General features: G+C 44.1%; 1 protein-coding gene across 1 annotated transcript in view; it reads right to left on the bottom strand.

Moving 5' to 3' along the window:
- LOC117247349 (transmembrane protein 150A-like) overlaps window positions 1-15934 on the bottom strand; it is a 42193-nt gene extending 26259 nt beyond the window's left edge. Inside the window, exons 1-3 of the mRNA XM_033611858.2 lie at window positions 15367-15934; window positions 10876-10962; window positions 3848-3895 (exon numbers count right to left, since the gene is read on the bottom strand). Coding sequence (XP_033467749.1) covers window positions 3848-3895; window positions 10876-10940 — 113 coding nt within the window. The 5' untranslated portion in view covers window positions 10941-10962; window positions 15367-15934. The remainder of the gene's footprint in view (window positions 1-3847; window positions 3896-10875; window positions 10963-15366) is intronic.
- Between the last annotated feature and the right edge of the window lie 3278 nt (window positions 15935-19212).

Consider the following 19212-nt stretch of genomic DNA (forward strand, 5'->3'; position numbering starts at 1 on the left):
CCAAGTGGAATCTTTTTAACTCATCGTAAAGAAGTCCACAGTTTAAATTAAACTTTATTTAATGACCTCAGTGGTGCAATGAATCTAAAGTAAGCATGTGTCAAAACTCAGTCAATGTTTGAGCATCAACTCTCTCTGCCGGAGCACCATGACATCACAATCTATGGGAACAACTGTAGAAAATTAACCCAAAATATTTTTAGGTGAAAAGTCTGTTAAGTAACAGTTAAATGTTGAGCTGCACCAAAAAAAGCACCATTTAGGAGATATGACACTATCACAATTTTTGCATTTGCAAGTGTGCAAGAGGGTTCCTGGTTAAAACCCAGGGTAAGGGAGCCCTTCTGTGCAGAGTTTGCATGTTCTTCCTGTGTCAGCGTGGGTTTCCTCCAGGTGCTCTGACATGTTCTCCCTGTGTCAGCGTGGGTTTCCTCCAGGTGCTCCGACATGTTCTCCCTGTGTCAGCGTGGGTTTCCTCCAGGTGCTCCGACATGTTCTCCCTGTGTCAGCGTGGGTTTCCTCCAGGTGCTCTGACATGTTCTCCCCGTGTCAGCGTGGGTTTCCTCCAGGTGCTCTGACATGTTCTCCCTGTGTCAGCGTGGGTTTCCTCCAGGTGCTCTGACATGTTCTCCCTGTGTCAGCGTGGGTTTCCTCCAGGTGCTCTGACATGTTCTCCCCGTGTCAGCGTGGGTTTCCTCCAGGTGCTCTGACATGTTCTCCCCGTGTCAGCGTGGGTTTCCTCCAGGTGCTCCAGCTTCCTCCCACAGTCCAAAGACATGCAGGTTAATTGGTGACTCTAAATTGTCCGTAGGTGTGAATGTGAGTGTGAATGGTTGTCTGTCTCTATGTGTCAGTCCTGTGATAGTCTGGTGACCTGTCCAGGGTGAACCCTGCCTCTCACCCAGTGTCAGCTGGGATAGGCTCCGCCCCCCTTGACCCCCAAAACCTGGTCACTTTGTTGCTGTGCCAAATTTGAAATTCCCTTGAGGCGTTCTTGGGAAATCATGTTCACAAATATGGGACCGACGGACTTGCGTACAGACACCCCACAAACATAATGCCTCCAGCCTCGGCTAAAAACCACACAGCCGTCCTCCCTTAAAATCCTGCATCATTATTTATACAGGTTGTCGGGGTGATGCAGGTGTTTTGCAGATATTGACCGACACTTTACTGCTGATTAGGTTTTTTAAAACATCTTAACGTGTGATAAGTCCAACAGTTAGTAATGCACCCGGGTGTCATGATGTGTTTCCTGTACCAGCTGGAGAGGTGCTTTTATTAACAGGTGATGTTCAGGGTTCACATTCCTCAGAAGAGACTCAACATCAAGAGATAAATGCAGCTGCAGCTCTGACTCCGGTTTGCGTTCCTCCTTCTTCCTTTTCAATCTGTTTGCATTCTGAAACTTCAGTTTACTGTAACTCCCACAGACACTCTTTCTACCCTCGTGTCAACATTTGCCCCTGCAGCACTTTATTTTCTCAGTGTCCACTCCCCCATCGTCTTCATCTCTCCACCTCGTGCCTCACTATGTTCGAATTAAGCCCAACAGACTGACAGGAAGTTTGGAGTGAGGCCTCGTTGATGTAGGTAGGGAAATGATTCCTGGTGAACCTGCGTAAACCCGCCAGCTGAGAAAGTTTTTCCTTCCACACATTTCACAGTTTTCACAGTGGGCATCTGCGAGTAATTATTCACAATCAGTGACTGAGTTTTTTGGAGTTTGTAGCACATTAACAGGGACTGAGAGAAAGGATTGTTTCCTCTGTGTTTTGGCGCTGCGTCCTCACTGAGCAGGTTCGGCTTAAACGAACATTCAATTCTGGTGTCTTGTTTCAGAGTGAACGAGGGAAAAACAATGATGTAAATCCTGTTTTATGTTTCAGCTGACAACAGAACAAAAAGATATCTGAATGAGAAAAATTAAAAAGTGAGTCTGTGACATTTAAAAACACAAAACAGAGTTTAAATCAGACTCAGCAGAGTAAACAGGCTGTCTGGTCTCCTGGAGAAATGTTGGCACCGTCAGTTTCTGCAAACCACAGGAACATTCCATACGTATCATATCAAGCTTTCTGAACTGACGTAGTACATGAGCTGTCTTCCAGAGGTGGAGGGGATGGTGGATGGCGTGACACCTACGAGTCACCTGCCAAACTGCACAGCTGTACGAGACCAACAAGCAACAAAACCAGCTGTTTTTTTGAGAATCATCACCGCGTTTCCAGCAGCTTTTGAGACTGGAAACAAAAGTGTTTTTTAGCAACCTTTCAACATTTCTGCTACAAACAAATGTAACTTGTCCTTTGTTGCAGACTGAAGAGACCTCTGCAGATAATTCAGCTCCCACTAAAAACCTCCTCAACATCTAGAACTTTGGTGACTAGAGAAGAAGGTGAGCACACATTTGCAGGTGCCAAGCTCGCAGCTCATCTGACACGCTGAACAGCGTCGGAGAAACACTAGCTCTTTTTAGACAGGAGTTGTGCAAATTTGCAGGAAAGCCCAATCAGTGTTTTTTCAGCATTGGCAGTATAAAAACAAAATCGGGGAGTGCAGCAAAATGCCGCCTACCTACTTTTGTTTATACAGAATGTGCCTTTTTCGGGGCAATGGGGGGCGTGAGCAAGTAACAAAACGTGTAGCTCAGCGTGTGACGTAAACAGTGACGTGGGAGGGAAGCCGCGGCTGGTCAGTCCTTCAGTGATTCTCTCGTAAGTCGGCCCGTTCTTCACCGTCCCCGTCATCTGACGGTTAATGGCCTCTTCGTTTGTGAGGACAAGGAGGGCGCACAATTCCTTGTCTCCCCAGTTGCTCATCTTTACAGTGTCTGTCAGGTTTGTGTTTCCCTCTTGCTACTAGCTGCTCGCTAATTCCTGCTATCAGCTGTTTCCTGTTTATCCACCGCCAGTGGCTCGCACATGCGGCGTCATCAACAGCTCCTCCCACAAGTCATCAACAGTCCCTCCCGTGGCAGAAGGCCGCCTCAGTCTGTTTAAACCAAAAGGGTTCCACCAATATGTCTACCCTACGAGGCGGAAAATTGGGCACCTCGGATCAACTCGCCAATCCGGCTCTGTGTGTCTAAACGCTCGCAGCTTGCCGGCAAAAAGGCCCAACATTCACTGACAATGTGGCAGTGTAAAAGGGGCTACTGATGGTCAGAGAACATTTGATTTGATTAGTTAAAACCTCCTGAACAATAAACACTGAAGGAAATTCAGCCGAGAGAAGTTTCAGCTGGTTGTAATCAGCAAGCCTCACAGCTAGATGAGACTAAATCCCCTACAGTACATCTCACACACTGTTCCTTTAAACCTACATTAAGTTATTTTTTTGCCACTTGGGGGCAGCAAAAACAAGCTGTAAACTCAACACTGACAACTCAGTCCAATATTCACTTACTTTTCACTCTGTTTTTGGTCTCCTCCTCCTCCTGAGGCAGATCTTTGTCTCTTCAGCTGCTTAATGCTTCACCAAGTTCACCAGCTAGTCTCTCACTGTGTGTGTTTGCTACTGAGCACAAAGTGCACTGTGGCTTTTTACAGCTTGCTCACTGACAACAAATGCTGCTGCTGCAGCTGGAAGACTTATGAATTATTAGGGGGAAAAAGGCTGTTGTGTGTGTACAGTCACTGTGAAGGAGAAACTGCACTTCAGCTGGTTGATACTGAACATGTTGGTTTATCAGGTTCACTGTGTGAGTTCCTGAAAACCTTTAAAACGGACAGCACACATTGGTGCATGAGAAAATCAATGATAGTAAGTGTGTCACCGACATGACTGACATCATGAGGCTGTTAGAGTGTGTGTGTGTGTGTGTGTGTGTGCGCGCGTACTGTACCAGTTATGCACGGGGCAGACATGCTGGTTGTACAGGGCCATCGCATATCTGTGAAATTAAAAGAGAAAAGAATCTTTAGTTAAAGACCTGGACAGGACGGCCTCAAATAAAATGATATTGTTTCAATCAGCATGATGTGATTTACTCTGAACATCATCTTATTATTGTTTAACACAGAATAAATAATCTTCATTGGTGCAAATGTTCTGTTTCATCCGTTAAAACGAATCCCTTAAAAACACATCACATACAGTACAGGCCAAAAGTTTGGACACACCTTCTCATTCAATGCGTTTTCTTTATTTTCATGACTATTTACATTGTAGATTCTCACTGAAGGCATCAAAACTATGAATGAACACATGTGGAGTTATGTACTTAACAAAAAAAGGTGAAATAACTGAAAACATGTTTTATATTCTAGTTTCTTCAAAATAGCCACCCTTTGCTCTGATTACTGCTTTGCACACTCTTGGCATTCTCTCCATGAGCTTCAAGAGGTAGTCACCTGAAATGGTTTCCACTTCACAGGTGTGCCTTATCAGGGTTAATTAGTGGAATTTCTTGCTTTATCAATGGGGTTGGGACCATCAGTTGTGTTGTGCAGAAGTCAGGTTAATACACAGCCGACAGCCCTATTGGACAACTGTTAAAATTCATATTATGGCAAGAACCAATCAGCTAACTAAAGAAAAACCAGTGGCCATCATTACTTTAAGAAATGAAGGTCAGTCAGTCCGGAAAATTGCAAAAACTTTAAATGTGTCCCCAAGTGGAGTCGCAAAAACCATCAAGCGCTACAACCAAACTGGCACACATGAGGACCGACCCAGGAAAGGAAGACCAAGAGTCACCTCTGCTTCTGAGGATAAGTTCATCCGAGTCACCAGCCTCAGAAATGGCAAGTTAACAGCAGCTCAGATCAGAGACCAGATGAATGCCACACAGAGTTCTAGCAGCAGACCCATCTCTAGAACAACTGTTAAGAGGAGACTGCGCCAATCAGGCCTTCATGGTCAAATAGCTGCTAGGAAACCACTGCTAAGGAGAGGCAACAAGCAGAAGAGATTTGTTTGGGCCAAGAAACACAAGGAATGGACATTAGACCAGTGGAAATCTGTGCTTTGGTCTGATGAGTCCAAATTTGAGATCTTTGGTTCCAACCGCCGTGTCTTTGTGAGACGCAGAAAAGGTGAACGGATGGATTCCACATGCCTGGTTCCCACTGTGAAGCATGGAGGAGGAGGTGTGATGGTGTGGGGGTGTTTTGCTGGTGACACTGTTGGGGATTTATTCAAAATTGAAGGCACACTGAACCAGCATGGCTACCACAGCATCCTGCAGCGACATGCCATCCCATCCGGTTTGCGTTTAGTTGGACGATTGGACGAGTGCTAAACACCTCTGGGAACTCCTTCAAGACTGTTGGAAAACCATTTCAGGTGACTACCTCTTGAAGCTCATGGAGAGAATGCCAAGAGTGTGCAAAGCAGTAATCAGAGCAAAGGGTGGCTATTTTGAAGAAACTAGAATATAAAACATGTTTTCAGTTATTTCACCTTTTTTTGTTAAGTACATAACTCCACATGTGTTCATTCATAGTTTTGATGCCTTCAGTGAGAATCTACGATGTAAATAGTCATGAAAATAAAGAAAACGCATTGAATGAGAAGGTGTGTCCAAACTTTTGGCCTGTACTGTATATTGAGATGAATGTTCGTCCAGGCTGTAAAGTGGAACATACTTTTTCCACTAACAAAACATGTGTCATATGAATTATCATCCTGTCTCTCTCACAGGCTGAGGCCGCCTGTGTTCATCATGCATGTGCGAAGAAGCTGCTGGCTGTGTTTCAAACTGCACTCTGACGCCAGACGAGCTGCTGCTGCTTCTTACGTCCCGTATAAACCTGTCAGCTACACAATGACCACCTCAACAAACACAGTCTGAGGTCATTCATTATACACATGCATACAGTATGAAGAGTCTTTATAGATAAAGAACAGAGCAGCAAACCTTTAGAGTCTGAAACTATGGTACATGTTTAGCAACACTAGCAGCTAGCGTCAGTCTGTCGTGAAGCCACCTCTCACTGTGGCCAAACAATGGAATTACATCGTCAAGTAACACCACTGGGCATTTCTTCAAGCAACATGACGCAACAAAATGACTCGTCTTACTTACTGAGCTTTCTTGGCTTCATGTTTCTGCCTCCAACACTGTTTCCACTTCTGTTTATACATCCATGATTAGAACTGCTGCTAAACATCAGCACGTTAGCATTCTGAAACTTTGACCTCAGTGACCCTCTGTGCTTTTGTCTAAATTCAAACCTAACCTGTCCTAAAGGCCCTGACACACCAAGCCGACGGTCGGCCGTCGACCAAAGTCGGGCCGTCGGCGAGCGTCTGTCGCCCTAGTTTTTGCGGTGTATCCAGCACCATCGGCACTTTGGCATCGGCGGCTTTTCGGCCGATTGAGCATGTTGAATCAGCAATGGAGCTTGTTGGTGAGAGAGATCACTCTGATTGGCTGTTCAGGTTTTATTTCTTCGCCCCTGTAGCGAGTGAATCTGCCTGTAGTGAAACCGGGGCTAACCGGTGCTTCCTCCTCAGGCTCCACTTCACTCAGCTGCCCCACAGACCCGCTGCTTCTTCACACTTTAACCTGAATAACAAACCGGAGCTAGCTGGGAGCGGCTAGCGGAGCGTTAGCCGCAGCGTGACCGGAGGGAAGCACAGCCAGTTAGCCTCCGCTAGTCTCTGAGCTAGCCCCGGCTCTCCGTTTGGATCCAACCGGAGCACCGAGCCCTGGTTTGTTATTCAGGTTAAAGTGGGAAGAAGCAGCGGGTTTATCGGGCAGCTGAGTGAAGTGGAGCCTGCGGAGGAAACACCGGGACCCTCTGGATGTAATAGTCCGTGGAGGTGCTGCGGTGCTCGGCTGCACAGATAGGAAACCCCTCGGCTGACAGGATGTACCACTCTCTCTCTCCGCTCTCTCTCACACAGGCGCAGAACGTACGTGCTACTTGGCCGTCGGATGTAGTCCGTGTAGTGTGTTCAAATGCAACTGACACAGGGCGACGTGAGGCGACGTAGACGACGCAACAGTTGGCTTTCGTCACCGCTAGTTCTTTGATGTCGGTTTGGTGTGTCCGCATCTTAAAAATGACCATTTAAAACAGTTAAAGCAGGATTTTATATGTTTTTAATCAGTGGTTCCAACTGGTGCAACTACAGGGTCCAGATTTCTCCCTGGTCATTAGTTCAAGGTCCACACAGTTACATACACTCAGCCTCATACAGAACTTTGCCCATGTCATCAAGATAGTTTGCTGCCTCTGTCAAGTGGCTGTCAAGTCAAGGCAAAGACGCAACTAGATGTGAATTCCCACTGGGCGGCGTGATGGATGCGACAAAAATGAAGCCACCAGTTGGGAACCACTGCTTTAAAAGATGTCAGAACAGAAATTGAGAGGTTTCAGTTTTACAGGAAAAGTTCGTCCCAAAACAATACAAGATGTGTACTCAACAACACATTTCTGGATTATCCTCCCTTGAGGGAATTTGTTAAGCGCATGTGTGCAGAACAAAGAGCCCTGGCAGGTGAGTGCTATACACAGTTTATATTGTTTTTGTGTGATGGACACCTTTTAGTACACGTGTCTCTGTGCTCTCTAGTTTCTGTGCTTCGTCTTCTAACTGCAGCCATGTCAAGAATGTTACGATGAACGATAAACAGAGTTTAAATCACTGAAACACTCAGAAGACACAGTGAGCTTCAGATTAGATACACAGTGTCTCTATTGATCTGTGATAACACGCTCAGGTCAGCAGAAGTGATTCAGCTTCACTTGAACAAACAGTGATGAAGTTTCTGTGCTGTGTGATTTAAATAATTGACTTTGGTTCAAACGTGAAACACAGATTGGTTTTACAGCCACATGTCTTCACTGTGACCTGTGAACCCTTCCCAGGCTTCAGCTGATGCTTCAGCTCTGTCTCTGGGTCACACGACTCCTCAGCAGACAGGTGTCAACGTGTCTGAGAAACACAACGAGGGGGATCACAGGCTCGTCTCTGACAGGACGACGCTTTGGAAACCTGGTGTGAAAAATTCCTGCGCCTGCTTTGTGAAGGTGTGAAAGGCTTCTGACAAAAGGAGAGTGTGTGTCAGTGTGCTCACACCGAGGAGAGAAAGGAGGAAGAAGAGGAAGACAAAAGAGTCCGGGAATAAACTGAACGTCTCGCGGCTGGACGTGCTGAACCTGCAGCACAGAGTGGATGAAGGTGTCACAGCTGACAGTCTGTCAGTAACAGTAACAGCTGTGAAGCACAGGTACAACCACAGATCAGTGGTTTGACCTGAACAATAACTAGCAAATGCACACAGTGGAGTTACAGAGACACAAGTGAGGGTGTGCAGGAGGAAGGACACAAAGCTAGAGCTGCTTTACTTTGCATTAAAAGGTCACTGCAGGAAATTAGTGTCGTACTTCCAAAAATTCAGCACTTTAAACTGTTTAATTTGATGCAGCAGAGGCCACTCTGAATCCACTTATTTGCTGTCTTGCAGTGAATCAGAGGAGCAGATGGACACCTCTCTCATTTAATGTCTGTACATTAAATATAAAATGACCTCAGCTTCACATTAAGACAGGAAACAGGGCGCACGGCTCTGAGCTGACGTCACCGTGAAGCTGCAGACGAGCAGCAGAGACTGTTGTGTTAAACTTTGGTTTGTGTCCTGATTAAACAAACCAGTGTTAATGTGTGATCACTGGAGGTGTCAGTTAAATCCTTAAACTCTCCATTTCACATTTGGGATGTTGAACCATCTGTGGGAGCTGAGGTCGGCCAGCCAAGGTGTGTGAAGCCTGAGTTATGCAGAGCGTAGTGCAGCATCTGCAGGTGGTCTATGCTGTTGTGAGCATTTACTCTTGTGTGTTGGCGTGTCTGCGTACTTTTTCTTTTCACTTTTAGTAGGTATTCAAAAAGTCCGTACTGTTACATCCAGTGTGCTCACAGTCAGGACACACTGCTGTCTCATAACATCACACTCTGAACTTTGACCTTCTCACTTTTACATCCGTTACCTTGGAGATAAAACAAAACGCCACTCACGGAGCTCTGCTGTTGTTACTCTGCGATGTGTGTAGTTTAACTTTAAAGTTAACGGCACAGATTGTAGATTTGAACAGATTATATTTGTGACAGTGAAATTATAAATAAATTTAATTACATCTGCAGCTCTGTCACTGTTATTCTTGTAGTCATGTCCGTTTGTTGTTTGTAATATTTATTTATTTATTCTGTTCAAATAAAACATTTAATATTCCTTTTGTTTCTATTCGACAAGTCATCAGTTAGTTGAATGTGATGTCATCTGTCATGGGGACATCTGACAGCTGTCAATCAGCTGTCAATCAGCTGTTAAGCCGTCATTTGTTTGCAGGTCAGTCGATGTGACGTATCGTCCGCTGTGCAAAGGATTGTGGGTCCGAACAGCCAGAAAAGCATGCAGGCTTACACACTGCAGAATCAGACAGGATGTAGGAGAACATCCTGGAACTTTTGGCAAACTGCATTTTGACATACTGTGTTATGGGACATACGCAGTCTTTTTCATGTTTACAAAAAACGAAGCAGCCAGTAAGACTGTGATGCTGCCACGCCGACCAATCACAGTTGTTGTGGTCTGCGTCACCACAACGTGTAGTCACATTTCTAGGGAGGTGCACGACAGGTTACAACGTAAGCTACGGTGTGGGGAACACGTCTTATGGAGCCTACGGCACAGGAGTATACACTCACCGGCCACTTTATTAAGTACACCTGTTCAACTGCTCCCTGTTCAAACTCCATCTGTTTCTAGTCATTATGCTAAGCTAGGCTAACAGCTGCTTACTTCAGCTATGCACTTAGCAAACAAACATCCTTTAACTCTCAGCAAGAGTGCAAACATGGACACAGGTGTTTGAAAACACGGTTCCTCCGTTCTCAAAAATAAAAAAATTAAAAAATGACCTGGTGTCCACACAAGCACTGCTGTTTAGAAAAAATCCTGATCCAAATGAGCAAAGCAACAGGCGGAGATATAACTGAAACCCTACAGCAACGCAAAGACGATGTTGGCCAATCAGAGGCCTGACAAAAAGATCATAAGAAGAGTGATCCAGGAACGAGTCCTGAGACGCAGAGATGAGTTAGCATGTTAGCACTCGGGTGACCTTGTCTCAGAGTTTTTGGTTAGTCGTGATTGTGGAGTAGCTGGTTCATAGCCTGATGTTTCTTTCTACTTCTGTTGGTTGCATTAACGCTTCAAAAATCATAAAGTGGTGTTCATTTAAGATGATGAACAAAGAGTGTACATATTATAAACTATTGTTCACCACAGAGTTTATTTTCTGCAATAATCCAAAATCCAATGCAAAAGTCTCCCAGGCTTTTAGACGAGGGAACCAGGTGACGATAACTGGTGGAAGTGAGCGAGCACAGCGTCTTCTGTCTGCGCTGTCAGTGTGTTACAACAAGACTAGATCTGAGGAACACACGTCACTGAAAACAGATGTTTTGTAAAACTTTTCCTTTAATGATGTTTTCAGCGACGTGTGTTCCTCAGATCTAGTCTTGTTGTAACACACTGACAGCGCAGACAGAAGACGCTGTGCTCGCTCACTTCCACCATTGAAAGCAGCTCTTACTGTTGTATGTGTTGCACATGCATGTATATGTTGTCACATGCAGAGCTACAGATGTGACCGCTGTGTGTGAAACAGATGCACACGCACACACAGACCAGACAAGAGAGGAATTTCAAGGCTGACTCTTGCGCGACACAATCGTAGAATAAACAGCGAGCCATTAAACTCTCTTCTTCCAAAAAAGGAAAGGGTTTTACGTTCCTGAACTTTGTGCAGCCGGCTGAGGTCGTCACAACCACGGCTGCAGGTGAAACCAGGCTGATGTACACACACTCTGCACTACGTCTGTCTGCAGGGTTATTGACACAGACTGTGAGGTACTCACACGACCCATATCCCAGTGATGGTGAAGACAGGCAGGCTGACAGGAAGGATCATCCACAGGGACATGATGAGCACCTCGACGTCTCCACTGCAGAGAACGACACACACCATCACACACCTGAAGGACTGAGCATCACCTGCAGTTTACTCTGCTCAGACAGAACTGATATCATCCTGTAATGCACGTGTAGGACACCACAACATGTATGAATGATTCATCTGCAACTATTCTGACAATCAAGTGCCTGTTTCAGTCTTTATGAAGTGAAAATACAAAAAACTTTCTTGTTCCAGCTTCTTGAATGTGACTCTGCTGCGTCTCTGTTTCCTGTCAGTGTACAATTACATATCTTTGAGTTCTGGACTGTTGGTGGGACACAACCGGACATTTGAAGCTTTTTTCTGACGGTCTACAGACAAATGACAAAACAAACCCAGAGATTAACTGATGATGAAAATAATAAGCAGTTGCAGCATCACAATGAACCAGTTGTTGTGTAAGAGGCGAATTGTTTGAGAGCTGCAGTTACACCATGTGAGATCAATACTCTCACAGTTTATCACTTATTGATTCATCTTATCAGAACTAATCTGAATTATAGCTGCTGCGCAGTGATGGGTCGGTCCGGGCATTTTTAGACAATTCTGAGCAACAAGCAGAAGAATTGGAAGACATTTGGGAATTTAGCAACACAATCTGCCTTTTGCATCAGCTGAGGCTTGAACTCACAACCTCTGAGACTAAGAATCAATTTCTATCTCACTGAGCTAATTAGTCAGTGACAATTCATGTGTAGCTTCACAAACTGACTAAGCCAGACGTGCAGGTTTAGCAGCCGTCCATTCATGGAAAAGCAGATTTCAAACCACTGTAAAAAATTCAGTTATCGAAACAAAAATCTGAAAATACACATATTGCATCTAGACAGCATGGAGATGTTGGTAATTTGTTTGTAACAATGATTGATTTGCTCCATAAGTGAAAAACTGATGTTTAAAAATACCGTTTTTACATTGACTCCAATTGTTCACATTAGAGCAAAATTCAAAATGCTGTCAAAAATTCAGTTTTTCAGATAAAATTCTGAAACTTGCCACACATCATCTACCATGACTCTAGAATTTTGTCTTTTTTTCATGAACGTTGAAGATTTATTTAGCAAGAATTTGCATGTATATGTTTACAGTACCGTTTACAGTCAAACATTTTGATGCACTGTAGGCTCAATTTTTGATAAATCAAAAATCTGAGAAACATAGTTTTTGTAGGACAGGCTGAAGATGCTCTGTAGCAAGTTTGGTGTCAATTGAGCAAAAACTGTGGGAGGAGATAGGTTTAAGAAGTTTTACAGTTTTTGAAAAAAACAGAGTGATGGACTTCATAATTTTTAATAGGTTTAAATGTACAAAAGTTTCTTCAGTATTGGGGCTACAGTTTGATGAAAGTTGTGAAGTTGTAGCACGTATGGTTGATTTGTTATGAATTTTCAAAGTTTTGAACTTTAGACGCTTGCTGTAGCGCCACCATCAGGACTATTGGCTTGAGTTTACAGCTGAGGATATCTGGCATGAGACTGGACCTTTGTGCAAAGTTTGGAGAGTTTTCACCCATGGGAAGTATGATTTCCTCGGAAGAAGAAGAAGAAGAAGAAGTAGAAGAAGAAGAAGAATACCTAGGATTACAATAGTGTCCTGGCGGACCCTAACTAGTGGACAATGCAGCCGTCAGATGTACCTGCCAGGGGACCCAGGGCCCAAAAGGAGCCGCTGAGCCCAAAGACAGCAGAGGGTCTGGGGTCCTGAGTGCTCACACTGTGAGTGAAATAGAGAATAAAAAAAACAGTCTGTCGGCACCTGCGGACTCTTGTGGCTGTCGACAGCTGTCAGTAAAGATTCATTTGAAAGCTGCGGGGCTGCAGGCAGGTAACTGAGGTGTGGCTCATGTATGTGGAGACAGAGTTCCCAAAAAGACAGTTTCTGCAGAAACAGGTGAGTCCAAGTTCTGATTCCAACTCTGCAGGTTTCTGTCTCTTTATCTCCGTCTCACACACACATTATCAGCACCAAGGAACAAGCTGCTTTGAGGCTGCATCAGGGATGCTCTACTAATTCGGCCCAGGGGCCACTTTTGCAACATGACGGGAGGACAGGGGCCAGTTAATGAACCAGTATAAAATATTGAATTTACCTGCTTTAAACCTTTTGATGTTTGCTGTCCTCACTCATCTTTGCCAAGAAACAAACCCAGTCACAGCTCCGTGCAGCAGCTCAGGTGTACACAGGTGTGTTTCTAGGATTTGAGGACATTCAGTCTGGTGGAATCGTCCCCTGGCCCTTTGTTATTTTAATTGTGGAGTAAAAACTGATCCACAGGCCACCTGGCACCCTGTCACCGGCCAGATTTAGCTCACGGGCCACAAGTTGAGCATCACTGGGCGACTGATGTATGAGTGATTTGATTAAGTGAGAAAAAGGCCAGTGATCTTGGAGGATCAACTCGTGGCTCTGCTTCAACAACAGCCGAACCAAAGTTTCTGAAGATCAGAAATTCCTCTGAACATCTGACAGCCGGTCGGGAGCAGCTGATGGAGCCTTCATCAGCCACCTGACGAAGCTGCTGCTGAAACTCAGTCTGACTCTAAAACCAGTCGTGCAGCTCAAACACTGAGTCAGAAACAGGCTCTAATTATAAGTACTGAGGGGTCGTGGCCCCTGAGTCCCCCTGAAAATCTCCACCTCTGGTTTGGTCCTCTTAACGTCCCGTTCCTGCCCCTCTGTCTACAGTGTGCACAGTGTTTCTCAGGTAACACACCTGGCCCCTGGAGCTGTTACATTAAACACGTTAACTTATTCATATGTGACATGTTACGACAGAACAGAGATTATAAAAGTGGATTCAGGACCTTTAAATGAAGTTACAGCTGCAGCTAGTGATTCTTAACATCCAGCAATGTGTTGATTATTTACTTTATTCATTGATTTTTAGTTTATAAAATGTTCAAAAAGTTGAAGTCCTTCAATAGTTTGTTTGATCCATAACCCCCAAAATGATTGATTCACGCTACAGTATGAACCGTCGAGACCTCTCAGGTCACCTGGGACACGTCTGCGTCGTGTCCCCAGAGTCAAAACTAAAAATGAAAAAGCAGCATTTAGTGTTTATGCTCCACATCTGGAACAAACTCCAGAAACCTGCAGGTCTGCTGCAGCTGTCAGAAGCCTTGTCTGTGTTCTGCTGCCTCTTATGAAACCAAATATTCATTTCTTACACTGCACTGTGACGTTTATTCTTCTTTTCTATACCTGTCTCTTTTTTCATTTTCTATTATCTCTGGATCTGTAATAATGTTTATAATGTGTTTTTTCTGCACTTTGTCTCAATGTTTTTAATGTTTAATGTACTTTAAGCACTTTGAGTTGCCTCGCTGCCAAAATGCGCTGTATACAAATAAACCTGCTTTGCCTCACGATCACACAGGACACACAGAAACAAAAAGTCCTCAAAACTGATGATTGTGTTGGTGTTTTTGCTTGAAGAATGACTTAAACTCTTCTGTCTGTCTGTCTGTCTGTCTGTCTGTCGACTGACTGATGTCTCAGCTCCTCTGACATGAACACATTAAAGTCTTTATAATATTTCTGCAGACTTCAGCTTTGAAGCAAACACGGACGACAAGTCGTGCAAGTGCTCCGGAAAAAAAATGGAAATTTAAACATACACACATACACAACACTTCTTTTCTGTAAGTGCTGCTGGGCAATTTCCATCTGCTGATGAAGATCATGTTGTGTACGTGAAAGCTCCGGGACAGCTGCTTTTAATTTCTCTCAGCCTGTGTTTCAAAGATCAGTGCTGAACTTTACACCTCAGCTTTTAATGAAATAAGCACAAAGCAGCTGAAACAAGTGTCTCAGTGTGTTTACTGAACCGTCAGACTTTTACTTTACTGATGTTTTAAACTACACACGTCCCTTTAATCCTGTCTCCAGCCTTGGATGATACTCACTACAGTCCATACTTGTTATTAATTGATCCATAAACTCCAGCAAATTTACAGTGCTGCCTGTTTTCATATTCATCTGTTGAACACAAGAAATGAATAAAACAGCTGCTGTGCACACATATAAGAGCTGTTTAAAGGAGCACGCTGTGAATGATGCTCAGACCAGAGACAATTATCACCGTAACTACTCTGATCATCAATTAAATGCTCTGAATGTCTCTTGAAACTCCGTTTAATACGTCTCTGTGAACTGAAATAAAGAAATAAAGAGCAGAAGACAGACGTGTCCCTGCAGTGTCCTCTGAGTTCATTCATTATTCTCAGTCCGTGTGAACAAAGCAGAAACTTTAAAGTCACTGTGACAGTTTCCTGTTTGTCTCCTCTGGTTTAACTGACTCTGTACAGGAGCTGCTCCTTCCTACCTGTCCATGCTTCACCTGGGAATGTTTCACCACAGCCGAGACACAGTGTCATGTTTTCTGTCTCACCTCTGGTCTGCTGGGTGGAAAAAGCTTCAGTGTGTCCTCCTCATCTGAGCTCCTCCAGCCTGGAGGAGAGGTTGCAGAGAGTGGCAGTGTGTGTGAGGTCCTGAGCATCAGCTGCTGCTGCAGCCGGGGTCATGGTCCAACACAGGACAGATCTGATGCAGGTTTATTCCTTCACGATCACCAGAGACTGGTTTCATTCATCTCCGTGGCTGAGGCTGCTCTCTGAGTGTGTGTGTGTGTGTGTGTGTGTGTGTGTGTGTCTCAGCAGCCTGGTGGTTCTGAGCCTGTGTGCACAGAGCAGCTGGAGACAGAAAGTTAAACTCCTCCCAGTGTCCACACTCACATGTTTCTGCCCTCTGAGAGGAACAGCTGACACACTGAGCTGCTCTAAACACACTTCTCATCACTTTGTGCTCAATATAAATGTTCTGTCTTCTTTATATGAGTTTATAATCTCGTGTCTGACAGTGTGTGGAGCTGTGCGGACAGTGTTAAAGTGTGCGTGTGTGTGTGTGTGTGTGTGTGATCAGCTGCGTTCAGGTGTTGTTGTGGTTTCACTCCGATCATTGTGTCTCCGTCTAGTTCCTGGAAACAGATTCCACAGTCGGGTTGCAGGTGATTCATCCGTCGCTTCTGCAGAGTGGCAAACTGGAGCTGCTGTTTTCTTTGCTTCACTCAAACAAGCGCCAAAAGTTTTCCTGGAAAGCGGATATGATGCCTTCAGGTGCCCCTCTGGAAGATCCAGTGTCTGCGGTGACAGAGGTGCATGATGGTCTGTGTGATGTGAGACTGGAAAAGTTCAGGTTTTGAAGTGGATTATTTGATTTGTTTTTTCTGATATTAAACATTGAAACAAGTCAGTGTGCAACACGTGTGAACCTGCACTGATTAGTCTGAATAAACTTGGTCTGAATCTCACAGCGGTGACTTAAAATATATTTATTGCTGGTTTAATGTCACTTTTGAAAACGGAATTTAGCCTTTGCCATCCTTATCTTTAATTACTGCTGCTGCACTCCTCTGTGATTTAATAGTTGTCTTATTTTTTCCTTTTTTAAAAATTGATTTATTACTTAATTTATATATCATATCTTCTGTTGCTGCTGCACTTCGATATGATTCAATATTTGTCTTCTTTCATCTTTTCTTAAATTCATTTATTACTTTATTTATTTGCTTTTTAGTGTTGCCTCTATTGTCCCGTGTGCACGAGGCCAGGCGTCACCAAACAATGTTTAAACACTCTTTAAAAGTCCAGCATTCAAAGTTTGACGAGCAAAACACTCTTCTGAAAGTATCCGAAGTAAAAGTACAGACTCTGAAGTAAAAACAAAAACAAACAAAAGCTCCCCTGAGACTGATATGGGCTGTTATTATATTATATATTATCAAACTGTTCATGCTGATGGATCCATGTGTTACTCTGAGGAGACGTGAGGTGACAGGAACAAAAGAAAACAAATCTACACATCATTTATTTTATTTATTATTATTATTAATAATTTATTGAGGTGTGGACTTTTTCTAATTTTTGCTCTTTTAGTAAAATATATATGAATATCATCATGTTGGAATGAATTTAGAAAGTTTAGATCTCTGTGTTGCAAACAATAAAAAAGACTGAAATGACATCACATACAAAATATAAACAATCAGGTAAACAACAACAACAACAGCTGCTGCTGCTGCTGCTGCTGCTGCAGACTCTGTGTGCAGGTGGATAATAATTATATTTTGGTCATGTGTAAAACTACACATTCTGGGATTCTAGGATTATTCTGACCCTTGAGAGAGTTTAAGGTGACAAGCTCCCACACAGACTGTGTGCTTGGGATCAATATCTGAGGACATTATTCATCAGACGCACACTTACCTGTTCATATTCCTCATAGTGGCAGCATGCACAAAGCCCTGTGAACTAAATGTGTCCTGTGAAGTAAATGTAACAGCAGTCAGATAAATGCAATGTAGTAAGAAGTTCAACATTTACCCTCCAACATGCAGTAAAGAGAGGTAGAAAGTAAAAAGTAGAGAAAGCTGCAAGTAACTGACTGATTGTGGGTTTAAGTTCCTGCACCACTGATGATACAGCTGTTCTGTGCACAGTGATGTCACACACAGGTTTAACATGTTAACACCACCGTCTGGAAACTAAAACATAGTTTGAATTTCAGTTCAGTGAGAAGACGCAGAGAAACATGACAAATGTTTGATTCTGAGGTTAAAACAAAAAAACACATGAAGAAGAGAAAAACATCCCATAATCAGAAATATGTTTATGTTCTCCTCATGGCACGTGAAGGCAACATCACGTGGCTCCTCGCGTGCGTCACAGTGCGGAGGTCCCCACAGCTGTTTTCAATGAACATGTGTTTCAGTCTGAATAAATGGCGCCACTTACAGAGCTGCACTGAAGCTGCTGCAGCGGAGACACTGAGCTGTGGCCGCCACAGGGGGGCGCTGCAGGATTTACATTGTGATAAACGGGCACGACCTGCTCATGATGCTGCAGTGTGGAGCTGCACGTGAGACTGTTTGTCTTCCCTCAGCATAACTAAATAATATTTGTGTCCTCGTGGTGACTTCATGGTGACTCTGCTGTGACCAACTTCCTGTATGAACAGCTACAGGTGCGCAGTGGAGGAAGACGTGCTCAGGTAGAAACACTCTGTTACAGGTAAATGTCCTGAGTTCAAAAATATTAGCAACTCTACTTAAAATACCCAAAGTAAAAGTAGTCTCTATGCAGAATGGCCACTTTCACAATCATATGTATGATATTATTGGGTGATAATTATTGATGCCTTCGATAATCGATCAATTGATACACAGTCAACTTACAAACAGTCATTTTAGGAGACTTGAGCAGCAGCAGATCAGAGATCAGTAACACCGTCACATTGTTTGGCAAAGTTTTAATAATGAAACAGAAAATAATCACAGCTTAATACTTCAGAATTTGAAACTTATCTTAAACACACTGGATGATAGAAACATTAACGTCAAAGAGAGAAAACTACAAACCTTGGAATTCCCACAGAGATGGGAACCGTTCAGCCTCAGGGAGGGATGGGAACCGTTCAGCCTCAGGGAGGGATGGGAACCGTTCAGCCTCAGGGAGGGATGGGAACCGTTCAGCCTCAGGGAGGGATGGGAACCGTTCAGCCTCAGGGAGGGATGGGAACCGTTCAGCCTCAGGGAGGGATGGGAACAGAGGGGGATTGGGCCGATGTGGTGCCTGCTTCAGGGCCGGCCGTGAGCCTGGTCAGTCAGATCAGCCCAGTCGGGGCCACACAACACTGATGAGGAATTATTCATCATATATTTATATTAATATTTACTTTCATGCACACACAGGACCAACGCATGCATTAAATGGAGGCTGCCTTGGACGGGCACCTCGAGCAGTTGAGGGTTTGGTGCTTTGCTCGGTGGCACCTCGGCAGTGTGTGGCACCTCTCCAGCTGCCACTCCACACTCCATGCTCAGTCCGTGCAGAGGTTTGAGCCGGTGACCCTCTGGTTCCCAACTCAAGTCCCTGCAGACTGAGCTACTGCCGCCCCTGTATATGTGTGTATATGTGTGTACATGTGTGTACATGTGTGTATGTGTGTACATGTGTGTATATGTTATGGAGGTAGATATGTACATGTGTGTGCTGTGTGTTGTCATATGTTGTGTATGTTAGTTATCAACATGAATATAGTGAAGTGAAAAGAACAATATTTGCCTCCAAGATGCAGCAGAGTAAAAGTAAAATGTAGAGTTCAAGTCCCTCAAAGTTGTACTTGAGTACAGTTACACAGTTATTTAGTTACATTGCCCAGTCCTGCTCCATCAGCAGTG

The sequence above is a fragment of the Epinephelus lanceolatus genome, chromosome 21, assembly GCF_041903045.1.
Source record: "Epinephelus lanceolatus isolate andai-2023 chromosome 21, ASM4190304v1, whole genome shotgun sequence".
NCBI lineage: Eukaryota > Metazoa > Chordata > Actinopteri > Perciformes > Serranidae > Epinephelus > Epinephelus lanceolatus.